This window comes from Erpetoichthys calabaricus, chromosome 8, assembly GCF_900747795.2.
Source record: "Erpetoichthys calabaricus chromosome 8, fErpCal1.3, whole genome shotgun sequence".
NCBI lineage: Eukaryota > Metazoa > Chordata > Cladistia > Polypteriformes > Polypteridae > Erpetoichthys > Erpetoichthys calabaricus.
Window position 1 is genome coordinate 18,493,505 of NC_041401.2, and position 22,264 is coordinate 18,515,768.

The 22,264-nt window shown below is 40.9% G+C and overlaps 1 protein-coding gene across 1 annotated transcript; it reads left to right on the plus strand.

The window, feature by feature from the left end:
• Positions 1 to 914: 914 nt before the first annotated feature.
• dlx2a (distal-less homeobox 2a) lies at positions 915 to 5,670 on the plus strand. Its single transcript, XM_028806295.2, has 3 exons — positions 915 to 1,513; positions 1,923 to 2,107; positions 4,276 to 5,670. Exons 1-3 carry the CDS (start codon positions 1,195 to 1,197, stop codon positions 4,600 to 4,602), a joined length of 831 nt encoding a protein of 276 aa, XP_028662128.1. The 5' UTR covers positions 915 to 1,194; the 3' UTR covers positions 4,603 to 5,670.
• Positions 5,671 to 22,264: the final 16,594 nt, after the last annotated feature.

Genomic DNA, 22,264 nt, shown 5'->3' on the forward strand with positions numbered 1-22,264 from the left:
GCTGTGTTCCTGCCTTGCACTTGATGATTGCTGGGATAGGCTCCAACTTCCCGCAACCCTGTTCCTGATTAGAGGGTAAAAAATGGATGGATGGATGATATACCAGTACTGCTGTGATTTACAACATTAAATAAATAAAATACGAATTGCCCAGGGAACAAAGTGGTTTATACTCAAGGTAGCTAACAACAAAATTGCACTGTTTATCAACACTCAGTAACAATTAATTTTAAAACACTGTCTTTGGAAAAAAAGAAAGGAGCATAAGATTCAGAAACAGCACAATAGAAAGTGGATGGATATAAAGTATGTATATGCGTAAATTAAAAATAAAACTTTAAATTTCAAAGAAAATAATAAACACGACATTTAGATTTCTGAGGTGACGTTCATGTATTATTCATGTCTATCTATCTATCTATCTATCTATCTATCTATCTATCTATCTATCTATCTATCTAGATAGATAGATAGATAGATAGATAGATAGATAGATAGATAGATAGATAGATAGATAGATAGATAGATAGAAATAAGTTAATTCCACGCCAATGTCCTTCACCATACATTTTTTTAAAATTTATTCTTTTCATTGTGCACATATATGATTATAATCTGGAAAGATGTCTTTGTATGCACCATAATGTATATGTCAGTAAATCGGGGGAAACGTGACTTAATTCCTAGTTTACTATGAAAAGTAAAAGTTATAAACCGGACTTATTGTTTGTTTGTTTGTTTGTCTTTTCTGTATGCGGACTGTGGACGCGGCCGCGTGCGCGCTAGTAACGGAGCTCCTCGTGGCGCGGATGCTCATCCTGAAAAGTCTGCTTTCGCAGAACTCTCATTGGCTGCCGCGGTCTGACGAGGGCGAGCGCTCACGTGACACTGGATAAATGCCCACCCGCCGGCGTCTTTGGCAGCAGACAATCAAAGATCCCGGTAGAGGCGCGACTTGGTCGTGTTGTGTTGCCTATTTTTTTTCTCTCCCCTCACAGAAACTCAGAGACGCAAGGATGTTATTAGAGCCCTGTCTAAAAGTGTGCTAATTCCACGCAGGGTGTTGTCCTCCTGCTTTTCTTCACACTGTTGTCTCATTTGAGGTTGATACTGAAGTAGACTTCTCGGGGTATTTTGCCTTTTCTTTTTTCTTTTTTTTTCTTTTACTTTTTCTAAGTTTCTTTATGTAATACGATGACTGGAGTTTTTGACAGCTTAGCCACCGATATGCACGCGAACCAGATTACCTCGAATAATTACCACGGCGTGCACAAGTCGCAGGAGTCGCCCACTTTACCGGTGTCCACTGCCACGGACAGTAGTTACTACACGAACCAACAGCCGGGCCACTGCGGAGGCTCGCCTTATGGACAGCTCAGTACCTACCAGTTCCACACCAACGCCATGAACAGCGTACCTTACAGCTCCAAGTCCTACGATCTCGGCTACAGCGGCTCTTACAGCTCCTACGGGCCATACCCGTCCAGCTCTTCTCCAGCCCACACGGACGCAGGTAAGAGAAGCGACTGTCTATACGTCTTAAGATACGCGGGGGACTCGTTACGTATGGTGTCTCGGGGCCACCTGGCACGCTAAGTTAGCAGCATGTGCCGTAAATGTACCAGAAGGTTGTGCTGCCAAACTCACTTTCATGTTTAATGCTGGGAAGTCAGATCCCAGTGAGCGCGAAATATTCGGATAATTGGAAATGTCATCAGCGTTAAGGCCTTTTTTATTGTACCCTTTCAAAATGTAGAGTCCTTATTGCCAATTACTCCGGGGAACGAGATGAAGAATTATCTTGCATTATTCAGTAGTGTGCAGGACTTCGTGCCTTATTAGCCAGTCGGCATCTCAGAGGGCACCGGTATCCTCGGGTCACTCCGCTCACCCGCTGATGTTGTCATTTATGTGCCTTGCAGAAAAAGAGGAAAACGAGCCCGAAATTAGAATGGTCAACGGCAAGCCAAAGAAAGTAAGAAAACCCAGGACTATTTACTCGAGTTTTCAGCTGGCAGCGCTTCAACGACGATTTCAGAAGACGCAATATTTGGCCCTGCCGGAAAGAGCGGAGCTGGCCGCCTCACTTGGCCTCACTCAGACTCAGGTAAGCCTGGAAAAGACGCGTCGGTGGCGCTCGCTTCGTTCGCTTCATTCAGGGGTGGGATTCATTTCAAGAACCGATTTTAACGCTCGCTCAGACGTTATGGTGAGGTGGATGGTAGAGTACCAGGGGGCCATTCAAAGATTTGCCGAGATTGTGATCCCGTCCAGGGATGGCACCGGCACCCCACGGGTAGAGACACAACAGTTATGTGTTTTTAATTCATCGAACTAAAAAAAAAAAAGAGGCAATTATTGTAAATGCCGTGAAGTGGCGTTTCTTTAAACATAGCATTGTCTTTTAACAAAATTAAAATGTCCTGAATTTATTTTCAATTATTTGGAATATACTGTATCAAACCACAAAAAACAAAGTGAAAATGTTTCCCAGTATAAATTTTATTTTCTTACTAACCTGCAACATACAGGACATAATTTCATACAAATAAATTAACGGCATTTGGCTCAATCTATGCAACAATAAGAATTCTGAGTCATTAACCGTTAAACAGACCTCAGGATTTACGGCATGTCAAACGTTTCCTCAGCTTCTGGGCACATTTTATACTCAGATTTTATAGTCAACACACCAGACACTTTTTCGTTTTATATCTCAATTTCGGGTTTGTGGGTACCGGGCAACCAAAGAGCACGACCCTCTTACAAAATAAAGGTGCCATTGTGGAGCCATTCTTTGGTTCCCAGAAGAACAATCCACAGGAAAGATCCACGAATATTTTTTTTTGATGAAATATACCAGTGGCTCCTAATTTTAGGGAGATTCTGCCTACATACAATAACACAGGTTAAGTTCAGGTTTTCTTGATATATTGAGAAAGTTATATATTATATCGCGATATTCCCCTCTAGACTCTTAAAAATAAAAGTGTCAAAGTGGTTTGCTTCTCAGAAAAAAAAAAATCTTCTTGAAGGTTCCTTATTATTTAGATTTACAAGGCTTTCATAAATAACCACAAATTGATAATGACAGATTTGTGAAATATTAGTGGGTTACTGATTTTTCAAAGGACTCTTGTCAAGCATACAATCAGGTTTTCCTGATATGTTGAGAACGTCAAATTACATTAAATCTTCCAAAAAAAAGGGAGGGGGCAAATGTAGTTATTAAATGGGACGTCATAGGGGAACCATTTTTGTTCCCTAAAAAAATCGTCCATGTGAAAGCTTCAAAAAAAGAACCTTTAATTTATTTAGATCTGTAACAAGCTCCATACAGTAAATAATAGCAAGATAGCGTGAAGTATTGGTGACTTCATACATACATATTACCATTCAAGGCTCAGTTCAGGTTATCGTGACCTGTTAGCATCCTGCCTACTACACTGTACAGATTTCTCTTTTCTCTACACCCCCGCAACCCGGATCAAGGTGAAGGAGGTGTAGAAAATGGATGGATGGATATTTTGTCCATATATTAGAAACATTTACAAAACTCAAAGAAACTTCACAGAGTGAAACATCTCTTGAATAATTAAACCAGTGTGGCATAGTGGTTAGTGTTTTGGACTTAAAACCCCGAGGTTGTGGGTTCAAGTCCCACTACTGACACTGTGTGACAATGAGCAGGTCCCTTCATCTCCCTGTGCCCCATTTGGATAAACGAACGAATTGTAGCCAGTTGTATCTCAAATGTTGCAAGTCTGCAATGGTGGCAGCCTAATAATAATCCATATTCGAACAGTTATTTTTAATAAGGCACGCACCTACATTATGTGTTGGTTTAGATTCGGTACTTAACTTAACCGGACATTCTTTATTTATTTATTTATTTATGGGGAGACACGGGTGGGAACGCAGACAAATACTGGGGAGAACACACAAGCTACATAAGCCACACGGGATAAGCGAGGAACGGGCAAAATCTACCAGAGGCTATTGTGGATGTGGGAGGAAAATTGAAGTGCTTGGAGAGGAGAAAACACAGGTTGACATGGAAAGAGCGCGCAAGATTCCGGCAGTCAGCGATCAAGTACGCCGGATTCGTAAGCACTGAACACTGCGCCACCGCGCCGCCCTCCACACAGAGCAAAATTCGAGATCCGGAGCCGTGCGCAGCAGCTGCACTGAAGAACGCGCAGCTCGAGTCTATATAGAATTGCCCTGGTGAGAACAATGATTATAAATCCTGTTTTCTCTTTTTTTCCCTCGCAGGTAAAAATCTGGTTTCAAAACAGACGGTCAAAGTTCAAGAAGCTTTGGAAAAGCGGGGAGATCCCACCGGACCAGCACGCAGGACCCAGCGAGTCTCCGCCGTGCAGCTCACCGCCGGCTGCCGTCACTTGGGACTTTCCTCAGAATCAAAGGATGAACAGTGTCAATTCGAGCTTGTCTCAGAACAGCAGCCCCCCAAACACAACCGCCCCTTCTTTCTTGGGAAACTATTCGTGGTACCCGTCCTCCAACACGTCCCCACTGCAGCCGAACCCGCTGCTACAACACCATCACAATTCGGCGGTGAGCGCTGGAGCAATATTTTAATCAAGCTGCCCCCTTCGTTCGTTTCTACAGACTGGGGAAAAGTGCTGATGCATACGACCGCCCGCCCGCCCGCAACAACCATTCCACCATCTGCTTCTTTTCTTTCAATTTGTATTTTCATGATTTTTGGGTACATGTTTAAGACTGATGTGGCCACACTCTGCAGATTTGATCTGAAAGCGCCCAGCTCTGAAAGCTCTCCAATCCGCCTTCATGCTGCCAACATTTTTGAAAGTCTTTTGTTTTGCGTCTTGTCTCCCGGATTCCTCGCCCCGACGTGCGGCTAAAACTCTAAAAGGAAAATAATATTTAAAAAAAAAAAAAGAAGAAGAAGACATCCGAGGTCCAGACCGGCCACGTTGGGTTGAACCCTTTTATTTTGGGTTTATTCTAATAAAAAATAGAATTGGGAAAGGACGGAGTGTGGCGAGATTCTGAAGCGAGGCGCCTCCATTTTTTTGTTAAGTTATTCAAGTCAATGCAGGAATTGCGAACCGCAAAAATCACTGATGTAGCAGATTTTTTTTTCTTCAAATTCTTTGTACTGAAATAGGTGCCTTTTAAAATGACCTCAATGTTTGACTATAAAATGGACTTTTTAAATGTAGATACACATGGTTGTTAATTAATTTTTATAAAACGTTATACGAGGTTACCATTTGAATCCTGTATACCGCCTAAAGGATTTTGGTTTGTACATAAAAGTCATCTGTGCAGATCTTCTGATTTTTTTTCTGTGTAAATTTGACGTATCTAAAGCTGTAGAAACGCTCTTTGTAACCCCGTTCTATTTTATAAAGTTGCGCCCTAGATGTATTTGTTTCCTTTCAAGACATTTTGTTTTTCCGTCATATGGACGGCTGAATAAAATTAAGCTACTGATCCCACCTACAGACTGACCCCCCCCCTCCACCACACCCCACCCCTCCTCCATGTTCATGTAAGCAAAGTTTGTAAACAAAATGTATTTTTCCTTATTTATTATGGAAACGACATCTTTGCAGTGTTGCCTTTATGAAATGAAGAGATTATTTAAATAAAATAATTGTTTTCAGTCCACTCCTTGTATTTGCTCTGGACGCGAATTTTCCTTTTACTGTGTAGCCGTTACTCGTTTCTCGCCTATATGCTTTACATATTTTTTTTCTATTTGTGATTCGAGGTAAACATTGAATATTTTCTTTCCTGTAGGGGCGTACATCAATCAGCAAGAAATTCTTAGCTCTGTGACTGAACTCCGCCTCCAGAGAGCTGGCGCCAGATAAATTTATCCCATAAATATCCCCTGCTGACGAAACGCCCTGCAAGGGAGACGAACTGACACAAGACTTCTTTGAGTTTTTTTTTTTTTTTTTTAACTAATGGGAGATAACTCTAGATCGGTCCCCAGATACATTTTAACACAAAGGTCCACGGCTTACTGAAAAAGCTGCATGGCGGCGCATCGGATAAAAGCAACGGGCCCGCCGCGTTTGAATGCCGGTTCGAGTGCCTGCTCGTCACTGAGTTCACGCGGGGTTCCGCTCAGAGTTTGAAAGCAGGATAGGAAATGTGTGTGTGTGTGTGTGTGTGTGTGTGTGTGGCACCTTTCATTCGCCAGGGCGAGAATTACTGCAATTTGTCCTCGTGTTATGCTTTTTTATATAGCGCCTTGAATGACTTCTTTACCGTAGACTTGTTTTTATTGTAGTTGCATATAAAATGTGCTTTCACCTTTAAAACAAAGTCCTCTTCCCACAATGCACATGACCTACCTAATGCAGTTCCCACTACTATCACGTGCTATACGGCGGCTTAATTGCTTCTTTACGCTTTACCTTAGACATTCTTTTATTGCGTTCGCAGATAACATTTAAAAGATCAATTCCTCCAATTTATTTGACCTACCTACTGCAGTTTCACCTCCTATTATTTGTTACTTACTTTATATGTATGTATATACATTTACATTTACATTATTTAGCAGACGCTCTTATCCAGAGCGACTTACAACAGTGCTTAGTAGTCTACGACTGTTCTTCAGTCTTTAATTATGTTTACTATTCGTCAGACATGCTTTTCGTTTAGTTCAATTTCAAATGCGTTTTCTCCGTAATAATTAAACGGCTGACCCCAGGATACTTGATCTGTTTAATGCAGCTCCGGCTTAAGTAATTTGTTTTATATATATATATATATATATATATATATATATATATATATATATATATATATATATATATATATCGCCTTGCATGTCTTCTCTACATGCTTTGATTGTATCCCAGATGAAATGCGTTTTTACTTTTAAAAAGTACATTGGAAGAACGAGGCTTTGTTTTGAATGCAAAAGTGCATTTCATCTCCGAATACATTAAAAGCATGTCTACGGTAAAGAAGACATTAAGTATAAAAAAATGATAGGTAGGTTAAGTCCAATGAGAGAAGAGGCTTTGTTTTAAATGTAAAAACGCATTTCCTGTGCGACTACATTAAAAGCGTGTTTACTGTATTCATTAGTATCTATCTATCTATCTATCTATCTATCTATCTATCTATCTATCTATCTATCTATCTATCTATCTATCTATCTACACACTGTATAACTAATGATATGGCGGCAGCATACATTGGGAGAAGGCGATGTTAAAACGTATTTAATCTGCAACCAAAAATCATGTAAACGGTAAAACTAACATTCAAGACGCTATATATTTAATTTATATGATAAACTACACGCGCGGTACCTGCAGGAAGTGGCAAAAGCGGACTGGGGGAGGACGCGTTTCATCTGCGACTAAAATAAAAATATGTCTACGGGAAAGAAGATATTCAAGGCGCTATATACGCAGTATATAACAAATTACATGAGTGGCCGCAGTTCCCTCTTTTGTCTAGGCCGTCTTCTTCTTCTTTTTATTTTTTCTTTAACATAGCAAATTTTTGTGACTAGTTGGGATGGGATGGAGTCGGGTGCTATTTTTACTTTTTATTTTGTGAAATCCCTGGTGTCAGTTTTTTTCTATTACGCATTGTTGTTTTTTATATTTAATACAGATATGATCACAAAAAATGTTCATGAGGGGGAACAGCAGTAGAGGGGACAACTACATTAGGAGAAAGGCGCATTATTTTAAATGTAAAAACTCATGTCATCAGCTACTAAAATCAAAGTATATCTACAGTAAATAAGATGTTCAAGGCACTTTGTACATTACACATTCTATGAGGCAGGCAGATCAATTTTTTCATATTTAAAATGCGTTTCCATATTCAAAATATAACACCCCTCTCCCATGTATTTGACCTACCTGATGCAGTTTCCCCACATATAGTTGTTAATACGGTAGGGACCTGCTCAGGGTCACACCTTGTCAGTAGCAGGAATTGAACTCCAAAGTCTTAAGCACAACGCAACACTGCTTGCCACTTTACTTTTTGACTCCGAAATGTGAGCGAATGATGATGCGACATGCGATGGATAAGCTTCCTTTATAAAGATGGCCCCGCTGCTTCTTATTGTATATTGGTCCTGCGGGTGGGCTGTGTAAGGTAGCCCGACAGGCATCCCTGCCGGTGATGGCTTCGTGACTCTGTACTGGATATTATCAATGCGCGTGACTTGAGCTGGGCTGGCACCTGCTAGAACGCGCATTTGGGTTAGTCTCGTGTGCGCGCAGATACCACTGGTAACGGAAATATCGTGATACGAGTGACCGCGCCCGGTGCGGGTTCGTCTTGGATAGCTTCTGGCCTGCCCCGAGCAAAAAGAGTTGCTTTTCGTTATTTATTTATTTATTTATTGATGTATGCATGCATGTACTTAAGTATGCATTATTTATTATTTTGGGTGACGCTTTTATCAAAGACGATTTACAATATTTGAGATATAATTGTTCACATTGCTGCTGTTGTTCCAACTGGAGCACAGGCAGGTGAAGTGCATTGTTCATGGTCACACCGTGTCAGTAGCTTTTTTGTGACTGAATATGTTTGCTTGGGAATGCATCGAGTATTCTTTACCGCGATGACCCCGGGCTGCATCAAGAAAACGATCTCATCTTTATTAAATGGTGGTTGTGATGGCAGAAGTCAGCCGTTTATTGTTGTCACGTGGAAATAACAGCGGAACGTCTTTTCATGCTTTACAGCGATAAACAATACAGTTAAGAATGATCGAGCAGAATTTGCATACATTTTAATATCAAACAGGTCTAGTTAGCATTCTGGGTGGCACAGCGGTTAGCAGTCCCGCGCCATGTCCGTGCGGTGTTTGTCACGTGTCCTTTCTGTTTTTTTTACCCCCAAACAATAAATTTGACAAACGAGAGGAGACCATTCTGTTCACTAGGCTCGTTTGTTTATACTTGTGTCTCATCCACATGCCCGAAAATGTTCGAGTTGGGCTAATTGGCCAACTCACGATCCAAGATGCCCCTTTGGTGGACCTTGAAATGAACTGAATATCCGTCCACGGGCTGTTCCTGCCTTGCTGTTGGGATCAGACAACCAGCCCGCATTGGATTAAGCGGCTCTGAGAACCTTCTGGTATGTTAGGTTGGCTCGGCAGATAGAAGCTCAGCATCGCAGGACTTCACCTTAGTTCGGTTCCGCGATGGGTGAGCGCTTTTTACCCAAAGTTCACTTGACATTCACCTGCCATTCTAAAGATCCGATCGCCGCGCATAGGGTTGATGTCCAGTCTAAAGATTGGGGACTCTCACCCGGACAGTTTAACTGAGAATGTAAACGTGTAATCACCTAAGGAGTCAAGAATTTGTGTCCGGATTACGCAGGCATTTTACTGTTATGTGCGTCCTGGTTTCTTTAGTTTCTGTAATGATGGACCTCACGCTTCTTCTCACCTGGGTTAACGCGTTCGGAATGTTGGGTGGATGGACTGCGGGCAGACTCAAGCGCCTTCCATCGTATTTGTAAGAACTCCGAAGAGCCGGACGTTCGTCTGCTTATTTGGGTAGAGAGGTGTCTACAAACCTAAAGGAAAAAATACACATTGAGAATGTCACCTGCTCTTGACCTGCCTACTGCGGGTCCCTCTCAAGTAACTTGTTTTATATAGCGCCTTGACGTCTTCTTTATTGTATAAATGCCTTTATTTTAGTCGCAGATGAAATGCGTTTTCACATTTGAAATATGGCCCCCTGCTCCAGGTATTTCACCTACCTACTGCAGGTGTCCCTTTATTTATTTATTTATTTAGTCAGTCAGTCAGTCAGTCACTCTCCAACCCGCTATATCCTAACACAGGGTCACGGGGGTCTGCTGGAGCCAATCCCAGCCAACACAAAGCACAAGGCAGGAACAAATTTCAGGCAGGGTGCCAGCCCACCGCAGGGCACTTTATTTATTGGTCAAATATGCATCGAATATAAATAATCACAATGACCAATAATATAAAAAACAATAATCACCAGGGGAGCTAATAAAAAAACCCAATAATGACTGCAGTAACTTATCCCATTCCACCGCAACCACCCACAGAAATGTACCTTGTAAAGAAGATATAAATAAGTAAATAATAAAAAAATAAAAATTGCAGTCTCTCAGTTTATTAGAGCTTTGAATATTTTTCTATACTGCATATCATGCTTTGATTTTAGTCGTAGTTAAATTGCGTTTTTACATTTAAAACAAAATCCCTTATACCCCAATATACTTGACATACCTCCTGTAGTTCCCCCTCATATCATTTGTTATATGTATAGCGCCTTGAGTGTCATCTTCGTCGCAGACATGCTTTGAATTGAGTCGTTTTCATATTATAGCGCCTTGAAACCTTCTTTACCGTTCACATGGTGTGATTTTAATTTTAGTCGATAAAAAGTGTTTTCTTATCTCAGATAAAGCGATCTGTCCCCAGTCGACCTGGCCTACTTCTTCTTCTTCTTCTCTCTCTATAGATAGATAGATAGATAGATAGATAGATAGATAGATAGATAGATAGATAGATAGATAGATAGATAGATAGATAGATAGATAGATAGATAGACGACAGATAGATAGATAGTTTTTTTTTTTTCTGCAGACACGCTTTCATTGTAGTTGCAGATGAAATGCATTTTCACATTTAACAGTGCAGCTTCCCCAATGCCTGAATCAGTTATCTCTCAAGTAATTTGTTAAATATATATAACGCTTTGAATGTCGTTTTTAACGTAGATATGATTTTATCTGAATTGCAGATGAAATGTGTTTTTCCATTTAAAATAAAATAACCTTCCCACAATGTATCTGACCTACCTACAGAAGTAATGGAATCTGATATATATAGCGCCTTGAATGTCTTCTTTACCATTGACATGGTTTGATTGTATTCACCGATAAAGGGCATTTTTACGTATCATATAAAGCGATCTGTTCCTAGTGTCCCTGACTGCGTGGGTTTCCTCCGGGCGCTCCGGTTTCCTCCCACAGTCCAAAGACATGCAGGTTAGGTGGATCGGCGATTCTAAATTGGCCCTAGCGTGTGCTTGGTGTGTTTGTGTGTGTCCTGCGGTGGGTTGGCACCCTGCCCAGGATTGTTTCCTGCCTTGTGCCCTGTGTTGGCGTGGGATTGGCTCCAGCAGACCCGTCGTGACCCTGTGTTCGGATTCAGCGGTGTTGGAAAATGGATGGATGGATGGAATATATATATATATATATATATATATATATATATATATATATATATATATATATATATATATATATATATATAATATATATCGCTTTGAATATGTTTTTTACTGTAGACATGCTTTAATTTTAACGGCAGATGAAACGCTTTTTCACATTTAAAAACCAACTTTCCCCAGACTACTCAATTTACTTTCTGCAGTTCCTTTTAATTGATTTGCTAAATTTATAGCGCCTTTGCGTGTCCTCTTTTTAACTGTAGACGTGCATTTATTTGAATTGCACATGAAATGCGTTTTCATAGCATTTCAAATAGAGCGGCCTGACCCCAGGGAACCTAGCCTACTCCCTTTAGTTCCCTATCGTGTAACGTCTTATCTATTTAGCGCCATGCATGTCTCCTTTACCGTGGACACGTTTCGATTGTAGCCGCAGATGAAATGCGTTTGCACGTTTTAAATAAAGCCCCCCTCCCCTTGCCCAAGTTGTTCATGCTTTTAATATTAGCAGAAGGTGAAAGCTAATTTTGTATAAGATTGTAGTGAGCAAAGGTAAAAACAAAACAGGAGTTCTAAATCCGCCACATAAAAATAGAAAAAAAAGAAAGAAAGAAAAAACCCCTCCTCTGGTTTTGGTTGGGTCGGGTCTGGAGGATCTGATGTAGACAGGATGATTAACAGGCCCACGACCAAGCGCCTGGGGCAGCGCATTTGAAGGCACGCAACACGCCCTGGCATGTGAGCGCCGAGCGAGGGCTGTTTGGCTGGCTTGAGCCTTGCAGACACTGTGGAGTCAGCGCGCCTCTCCCCAGACTTTTTATTAACTCGACTGAGCCAAAGAAGCGAAAGCAGGCCGCCTCGAAAAACGCCTGCAGCGAGCCCGGCTTGGAAACGCGTCTCTGCACTTCCAAGTCACACAAACAGCTCACAAGGGCCTTCACATGAGCCCCCCCGAACAGAAGAGATCTCTGCGCCGATGAACGTCTCGGCTGTTTGTTCCAAAATGTGCAGAAAAAAAAGCTACGCCATAAAAACCCTCTCGGGAATTCCGCTCTGGGCGCTAAGCAGTGTGGTTTTTTAAATATAGCGCATTTCACCTCGCGGCGGCGGGGCACAGGGGCATCTTGTGGCAAAGGTAGATAGGATGGATAAAAAGAAACGCATTGTCGCCATGTGTTCACAACTGCAGCCCCCGTCACCGCCGGGGTTGGTAATGTCGCACTACCTTAATGCTTCCACGTTTCAGTTGCCATCATACCAAGTAAACCATGTTAATGTTTTTACAAAATCACAAAGTAGTATCTCTCACCTTCAATTCAACTAATGAATATGAGTCGAGCGATGCGCCTCAGAGTCGATCTGTCTGACACTCCATGGAGTCTGCTTTTCCAACTACAAATTCACATGGAGTTGAGGTGTGCAGGTAAGATTTACTGGACTGTACAGCATGTTTCATATCCATCTCACTTCATTTTATGAGAATAGTGGTTGTAGTGATGGGGGCTGAGTGTTCAAATCCCACTACTGACACCACACTCCTAAACATAAAGGCTCCAGAGTGGCTCTTTTCAGCACTGCTATAAAGGAAACATTCTAGGTTCCCTAAAGACCCAGAAGGTTCCAGAAAGAGCCTTTATTTATTTATATCCATAACAGCCTCCATAATCTAAACAACCACAAACAGAAGGTAACAAATTTGTGAAATACCAAAGGGTCCTGATTTTTAAAAGGACTCTTACTGCCAGGTTATGTGTGTTAGTGACCAACCATACATTAAAGATTTGTTTTTCTACATATCAGGAAGATTTTCAACTTTTCCCAGAATAACATGGTCCTTAGTGAAGCAATGGCTTCATGAGGGACTGTACAGCTCAGCATAAAAAACCTTATGGTGCCATTAATGAAGTAAGAGTGCGTGTGACCCTGAGCAAGTCACTTCACTGGCCTGGGCTCCAACTGGAAAAACAAAAAGACGTGCAATCCATTGTGTCTCAGATGGGGTATGCTGCCTTGGATACAAGTGTCCGCCAAATACGTAAAATAGGAGAACATGCAGACTCCTCATGGAAGGCGACCAGGTAATGTGTGCACGCGTAAAAACATTAGTGCTTTATTGGGCTGTGTGATTCCTCACTGAACCTTTGCTTAACAATTCTGTGAAGGGTTCTTGCCATAATAAATTCTTTTCTTGTGCTTTGAGATGGTCTCTGCTCTATAAGATGTGGAGGAAACAGAAATCTTTAAAGTGTAGTAGGCAGGATACTAACAGATCAAGACGACGTGAACTGAGCCTGTGTGAGCGTGTGCAGAATCAGGACGCCATTGATATTTTATGTATCTGTTATCACATGCTCCTATTTATCAAGCTGGTTACGGATCTAAATAAATAAACATTCTTCCTGTGACTTAAATGTGGATGGTTCTCCTGGAAATCAAAAATGGTTCCAATGGCAATACTCTGAAGAACCACTTTAGCACCTTTATTTTGGAGAATGCTGATCGGGATATCATAATACAAAATCTTGAAACCTGAATTAATGGGACGGGGCACAAGGTAGTAAACAAGCCTGGGCAGGGTGCCAGTCCATCACAGTGCCCACTCGGGTGTACCCACATTCCAAATGTTAATTGACTTAATGAGAAAAACTGGACTAGGTGGTGGTACAGCCAGTCAGACATGGGCAGAACTTTCAGACTCCAGACAGAACGTGACCAGGTGGCATACACTAACGGTTCTGTGATGGCACTTTAGTGGGTTGTGTGGTTCCAGGCAGGTGAAGTGCCTTGCTCAGGGTCACACACACTCTTAAAATGTCTGGTTCTTTCATGGCACTATAAGGTTTGTTTTATTGGGCTGTGTGTTTTCTTCATGGAGCCATTGCTTGACAAAGAACCATTTCATTCTGTGGAGGGTTCTCTGCATATGACGTTGGGTCTTTGGACTTTGAAAAGGTTCCTAATATGTGGACAAAACAGAATTCTTTAAAGTATAGTAGGCAGGATACTAACAGATCAAGAAAAACGGAACTGTGATTGTGCAGAGCTTTTTAAAATTAGGAACCCATTGATATTTCATAAATCTATTATAAGATTTTTGGAACCCATTATGGACCTAAATAAATGAAAGTGTTATTTTTCAGCCAAGGGTCCCCCCTGTGGCAGAGTTGAAATATCTTTTTTATTTCTATTATCTTCTTTGTTTTATGTTCACGTTGTAGATTATTTAATATCTATATGTCACTGTATTTTTTAAGTGCTATGTGCTTTGTGGGTGGTCTCCCAAGGTGGTGGTGGGGGGGGGCACCTGCCCATTACCACCAGAGGATTGCCCTCAGCCCTATAAAAGCAGAAGGAAACAACACAGTCCGTTGCGGTTCATTGAATGCTCTGCCGTTGGTGTGTTTTGTTTATTCTGTTTTTGTTAATGTACTGGATTTTTGACCTTATGGTGTATTTTTGAGTTTGTGTTCTTGATTCGTGTTTTGGTGTTTGCATTGCATCCCCCTGCTGTGTCTGTTTTGTCTTCAGAGCATTTTTTTCTGTTTATTTATAGAGATTCTACATTTCTACTTTTTTGTATTTAGCTAGTGTTTGGTTTTTTTTTCCCTGTAGTGTGCATTTTTGTGACTATTGTGCTCAGGACCCCCAAAATTCATGACAGATACTTCTTTCTGGAACCGTCACGTGGATGGTTCCCCTGTGGCATCCCTCGGAAGAACCACTGTGGCTCCCTTTATTTGCAGGAGTGCAGAGAATTTCAAGATATAAGAGAGAATTCTCAAACTCTCTTAGTGTGTTGGGGCACAAAGTAGGAGCTGATCCAAGATGGAGCACAGAGCCCCCTCACGCACAGCCACACTCAAATAAGGAGAAAACAGAGTACCTGATGGAAGAGACAGACACTTGGACATCGGGAGAACATGGAAACTCTTCAGAGAAACATTAGAGGTGGCATACAATGTAAAAGATCATGGCTCTGAAATGGCATTTTACTCGGTAACGTTACTCTGAAGAACCATTGGCACCTTTGTTTTTAAGAGTGCTGATGTAAATATATCCATCCATCCATCCATCCATCCATTATCCAACCCGCTATATCCTAACTACAGGGTCACGGGGTCTGCTGGAGCCAATCCCAGCCAACACAGGGCACAAGGCAGGAAACAAACCCCAGGCAGGGCGAGAGCCCACCGCAGGATGTAAATATAAAATAACATAATATAATATAATATAATATAATATAATATAATATAATATAATATAATATAATATAATATAATCCATCCATCCATCCACTTTCCAACCCGCTGAATCCAAACACAGGGTCACAGGGGTCTGCTGGAGCCAATCCCAGCCAACACAGGGCACAAGGCAGGAAACAAACCCCGGGCAGGGTGAGAGCCCACTGCAGGATGTAAATATAATATAATATAATATAATATAATATAATATAATATAATATAATATAATATAATATAATATAATATAATATAATATAATATAATATAATATAATACCGTGGCTGTCCGTTTGTCTGTCCAGGATTTTAAATCACCTGTAGCTTGCAAAACGTTTGACCTACTGACCTGACATTTGGTACACATATACTACACGACGTCTACTGTCCGATTCGGGGCGATGATTGACCTCCAAGGTTATTCCTCTTTTTATTTTTATTTTATTTAATTGTAGAATCAATCAGCAGGGCAGCACATGCATACAGGCGTCGTTCTCATCCTTACCACCTTCGCCGTCACTTCCCCTAACTCTTCATATCTTAAATCATTCTTGAGGCAGATTGAAGACTTAAGTGCCAGATTAAGTGAAAAATTAAGGAAAATATACTAAATAATTGTAACACAAACGCTGACTTCATCAGTTTTAATGCAAAAAGATGCCGACAAAAGAAGAGAAGAAGCAGGCTGCCAGGGTGGAGATAAGAAGAGCTGCTCAGGAAACAGCAAGCGCATCAACCTCTGAGCAAACGAATGATAAACGTACAGAGAAAGAGGAGGAAAACTAGGAATGTCAAGTCAAGTGGATTCACTGCACGTTATCATCATAGCAGTGCGGTGTTACTGGTATAATATAATATAATTTAATATAATATAATATTCTTCGCTTCATGGGTGCTCCCTGCGTGGAGTTTACATGTTCTCCCAGTGTCTGCGTGGGCTTCCTCCGACAGTCCAAAGACACGCAGGTTTGGTGCATTGGTGATTCTAAATTGTCCCTAGTGTGTGCTTGGTGTGTGTGTGTGTGTGTGTGTGTGCTTGGTGTGTGTGTGTGTGTATCCTGAGGTGGGTTGGTGCCCTGCCCGGGATTGGTTCCTGCCTTGCACCCTGTGTTAGCTGGGATTGGCTCCAGCAGACTCCCATGACCCTGTGTTCAGATTCAGCAGGTTGGAAAATGGATGGATGGATAATATAATATTCTCCAACCTGCTTAATGGGATGGGGTTCAGGGTGCACTGGCATTTTACTGGGTGGTGTGGTTCCTTGCAGAACGTTTGCTTGATAAATTACTATTTTATTCTATGAAGGGTTCTCTGCACATCAGATTGGTTTATTTTTTTTGGCTTTGAAGAGGTTCCAAATATTTGGACAAAAGTGAAATCTTTAGAGTATAGTAGGCAGGATACCGACAGAACAAGAAACCCTGAACTGAGCCTGCGTGACTGCACCCTATGTAGCAGGTGTCCTGTTAAAATCAGGAAGCCACTGGTATTTCTCAAGTCAGTTATCATCAATTCATGGCTTTTATGGGGACTGTTACAGTTGTAAGTAAATTGAAAGGTTCTTTGTGGGACCTTCATTTTCATGCAGATAGCTCTTTAGGGAGCCAAGAATGGTTCTCCTGTGGCATTACTCTGAAGAACCGCTCTGGCACCTTTACTTTTAAAAGTGTATAGGAACCAGCCCTGGATGGAGTGCCAGTCTACAGCAGGGCCCCCTCACACACTCCCACGCTTAAATAAGAAAAACCATGCCCCATGGAAAAGCCAGTCAAACACGGGGTGACTTGAAGACTCCACACATAAAGTGACCAGGTGGCATGTGCCCTGAAAAAAAACAATGGCACTTCGCTGGGTAACGGCACTCTGAAGAACTTGGCACCTTTACTTTTAAAAAGTGTAAAGCAACCCTGGATGGAGGTGCCAGTCTACAGCAGGGCCCCCTCATGCACACCCACACTCGATGAAGGAACAGCCAGTATATACCCAATGGAACAGCCAGTCGAACACAAAGAGAACATGCAGACTCCTCACAGAAAGTGACCAGGTGGCATGTGCAGTGAAAAAACAATGGCACTTCACGGGGTAAAGAACCACTTTGGCACCTTTATTTTATCATGATGCGACATTCTCCTGACATGACATAGGCTTTGGGGGTATTGCTTAATAAGTATAGGCTTTATTGAATTGTCATTTTTATTATGTAACAGAGCCCGTCGTGATCGCATCTACACCGTTTTATCTACCCAGAATTTTAAATAAATAAATAAATAAAACTCCTTTCAAGTGAGTACCACAGAGTGAGCTGTAATTAAAGTCATTAGTGAGTCTGTCCTGGCAGCATGAAACACAAGAAGAAGAAGAGGAGGAGAAGGTGGAAGAAGGAGAAGAACAAGAAGATGTATTTCACTTTTTTTATACCCAAAGCGCTAAAGCATATTAGCAGCGCAGCAATGGATGGTAACATTGATGGAACAAAACACATTCACACTCACACCTTTATTTGTGATTTTCCTGTCTAATTAATAATTAAGAGTGATAATAAATGTCTTGCTGTGCGAAAGACCGCCGCTCTGTCGCATTCCAGGAAACACTGAATTAATCGGGTGTTATTAATGGCACGTTATTAAATTATTTTAAAGAAACTACACTTATATTTTGCAAAACTCTGCCTAATCGATTTAGTTTATTATTATTATCAATATTATTAATAATAATAAACTGTTCCCTGCCTTTTTCTTGGTTCTATATCTTTCTCCCGTGACGGGTTACCGCGAGGGCTTCTCGGCTCTAAATGTCACAATCCATGTGTTTCAAACAGGGTCCCGCTCTCTATAATTTGCGAAGGGAGTTTTCATTTGCCATTACTGAGCTTTTTGATCGTTGCTCGGTGCTCGTGGACGGAGGCTTCAGAGCTCATTACAAATTACAAACTCCGCCATCAGCTCCAATGAGCTCCCACTGCGACTCCACACACGCGCTTTCCGCGCTCCGATTTCTTTCCGCGTGTCACTGTAGTCGGGATGCCCAGCGACACGCAGTCCGATGGAGTTTCTTCTGTGACTTCCTGTCAAATGGCCTTACAGATTTATTTTTTTTTTCATAAGGCCTTAAGGTTTTGGTGGCTTCGGGTGTTTATGCAGCGCTGGGTTCTTTACTGGCACTTTATTGGGTTGTCCTTGTAGAACCTGCACTGCTTCACAAAGCACCATTCCATTCTGTGAAGGGTTTGTTGTGTGTCAAGTTGGTTCTTTGGGAGCTGAAAATGTTCCTACTTTATGTACAACACTGAAATCTTTAATATACAGACCATAAAAAATGTCAATGTGTGCAATAAGAGTCCTTTGACAATTTCGAACCCATTAGCATTTCACAAATCTGTTATTGTCTATTTATTGATCATGTTCCGGATCTAAATTAAGGTTATTTATGTACCCTTCATGTAGGTGGTTCGTTTAGGGACACAAAAAGGTTTCCCTATTGCCTCACACGCCTTAATTTTTAAGAATGAGGATGAAAGGCGCTGTATAACATAAACATCCCTGGCCGCACTCTTGCCATTTTTACCATTTCATGTCCGAATGTGCTCAGATGTATCTTTGCGTTTACATTCTCTTTAATTTTTCTTTGCCTAAGCTGGCAGTAACGGGCTCAACGCACAAACCTGCCCTGGACGGGGCGCCCAATTCGGAGTCGCGGACATCGTCAGATGCAAAAGCAAGAACAATAAAACTGTAGGCACGATGGGTGAGGCCGCTGAAACTGCGCCACCTTGTTTTATAAATTTAAAATGCCTATAAGAGACAAACTAGTACCGCATGGCCAGGCGTAGACTCCTTTTGAGTGTCACGGATTATCACCACAAAGTCTGTGAGGCGTGACAGGACCCCAAAGTTAACTGGGAAAGGCGCAGATATTAAACGCGCGTGCCAGAGGTTTCAGGCAGCAGTGCTAACCACTGCGCCACCCCGTCCCTTTCAAAGGATAGCAGTTTAGTTAAGTTACAGTCAATAAAGACCACCCAAAAAAGCGCACATGACTGTGTGCCTTGGAGTTACTCCCAGAATGGGCTCTTGCGTTAGTTAACGGCTTTGAATTAGCCAGGTCAGAGTGACTCTGCAATGAGGTGGTCTTCAGTCCCGTCCACGCTTGTTTCCCACCGCAATGAATTAATCAAAGCAGCGAATATGGCAATGTGGGTGAGCCATACCCTGTGGCGCCGGATTTAGACTTGGTGATCTCCGAAGCTATACGTCAGGCTTGGGGGCCCCTTGTTAAAAAGTTACAGCAGAAGGTCTCACATAAGCACGACCTCGGGGTCCCAGCAAAAAAAGCGAGGTGTTTAAAGAGAAAAATACACATTCTTTTCAGATTTCATATTTAAAACTACAGTTCACATTAAAAGCCACATAAAATTAAAAACGTTCGATATATGTGAAAGGCACTATATAATGGAGAACTAAACAGAATAAATGTACGTGAGTATTTTAATCGACAATTAAGTGATGAAAAAGTAGAGAGAGCGATGAAAGTATATTATAAATAGACAGATATGAAAGGCACCAAATAATTGATATATTGTATAGTGTACAGTAAAATTCAACATACAACAGGTCTCTTTCTAGTGTTATAAACAGGAATGGATTAAAGATAGAAATAAAGGCACTATATAAAGAATATGTATGTAGAGATGTATGAAGTGATGCATAAAACAGAGAGAGAGATGCGAAAGGCACTATATAATAAACACGTACAGAGATATTTGACACGCATAGAGATTAATAGAATAGACTATATAAAGATATATACTGTACAGATGCGAAAGGCACTATATAATGGACACGTACAGATATTTGACATGCATAGAGATTAATAGAAAAAGACTATATAAAGATATATACTGTGCAGAGATAGAAAGGCGCTATATAATAGACACGTACAGATATTTGACACGTATAGAGATTAATAGAAAAGACTATATAAAGATATATGCTGTACAGATGCGAAAGGCACTATATAATAGACACGTACAGAGATATTTGACACGCATAGGGATTAATAGAAAAGACTATATAAAGATAAATACTGTACAGAGATGCGAAAGGCACTATATAATAGACACGTACAGAGATATTTGAAACGCATAGAGATTAATAGAAAAGACTATATAAAGATAAATACTGTACAGAGATGTGAAAGGCGCTATATAATAGACACGTACAGAGATATTTGACACGCATAGAGATTAATAGAAAAGACTATATAGATATATATACTGTACAGAGATACGAAAGGCACTATATAATAGACACGTACAGAGATATTTGACACGCATAGGGATTAATAGAAAAGACTATATAAAGATAAATACTGTACAGAGATGCGAAAGGCACTATATAATAGACACGTACAGAGATATTTGACACGCATAGAGATTAATAGAAAAGACTATATAGATATATATACTGTACAGAGATACGAAAGGCACTATATAATAGACACGTACAGAGATATTTGACACGCATAGGGATTAATAGAAAAGACTATATAAAGATAAATACTGTACAGAGATGCGAAAGGCACTATATAATAGACACGTACAGAGATATTTGAAACGCATAGAGATTAATAGAAAAGACTATATAAAGATAAATACTGTACAGAGATGTGAAAGGCGCTATATAATAGACACGTACAGAGATATTTGAAACGCATAGAGATTAATAGAAAAGACTATATAAAGATAAATACTGTACAGAGATGTGAAAGGCTCTATATAATAGACACGTACAGAGATATTTGACACGCATAGAGATTAATAGAAAAGACTATATAGATATATATACTGTACAGAGATACGAAAGGCACTATATAATAGACACGTACAGAGATATTTGACACGCATAGGGATTAATAGAAAAGACTATATAAAGATAAATACTGTACAGAGATGCGAAAGGCACTATATAATAGACACGTACAGAGATATTTGACACGCATAGAGATTAATAGAAAAGACTATATAGATATATATACTGTACAGAGATACGAAAGGCACTATATAATAGACACGTACAGAGATATTTGACACGCATAGGGATTAATAGAAAAGACTATATAAAGATAAATACTGTACAGAGATGCGAAAGGCACTATATAATAGACACGTACAGAGATATTTGAAACGCATAGAGATTAATAGAAAAGACTATATAAAGATACTGTACAGAGATGTGAAAGGCGCTATATAATAGACACGTACAGAGATATTTGACACGCATAGAGATTAATAGAAAAGACTATATAGATATATATATACTGTACAGAGATACGAAAGGCACTATATAATAGACACGTACAGAGATATTTGACACGCATAGAGATTAATAGAAACTACATAAAGACACACACTGTACATAGTGACACGATCGCTCTTTTTTGACAGTAGTCGATAAGAGTTTGGAACTCGAACCCTGGGGTTGCGGGTTCAAATCCTTCGTCTGACATGGTGTGACCCTCAGCACGTCACTTCACCTTGTACTCCAGTACATGTAAGCAACTGCGCCACAGATGTAGTTAATCGTCTTGGATAAAGGCGTCTGCCTGCTAATAAGCAGTAAAATAGGTAGCTATGGAAGGCACTATATGAATAGCTCGATAGATATGAAAGGCATGCTAGTTTGACAGCACTTCATACTGCACCTTTGCGAAGAGCCGAGCCCCCCGCCGCTCAGATCCACACGCCTGGTTGCCTTTAAAGCTTAAACAGCCCCTCGTCCTGTTAATCGAGGCCCGCAACGAGCGCCTACTGGAC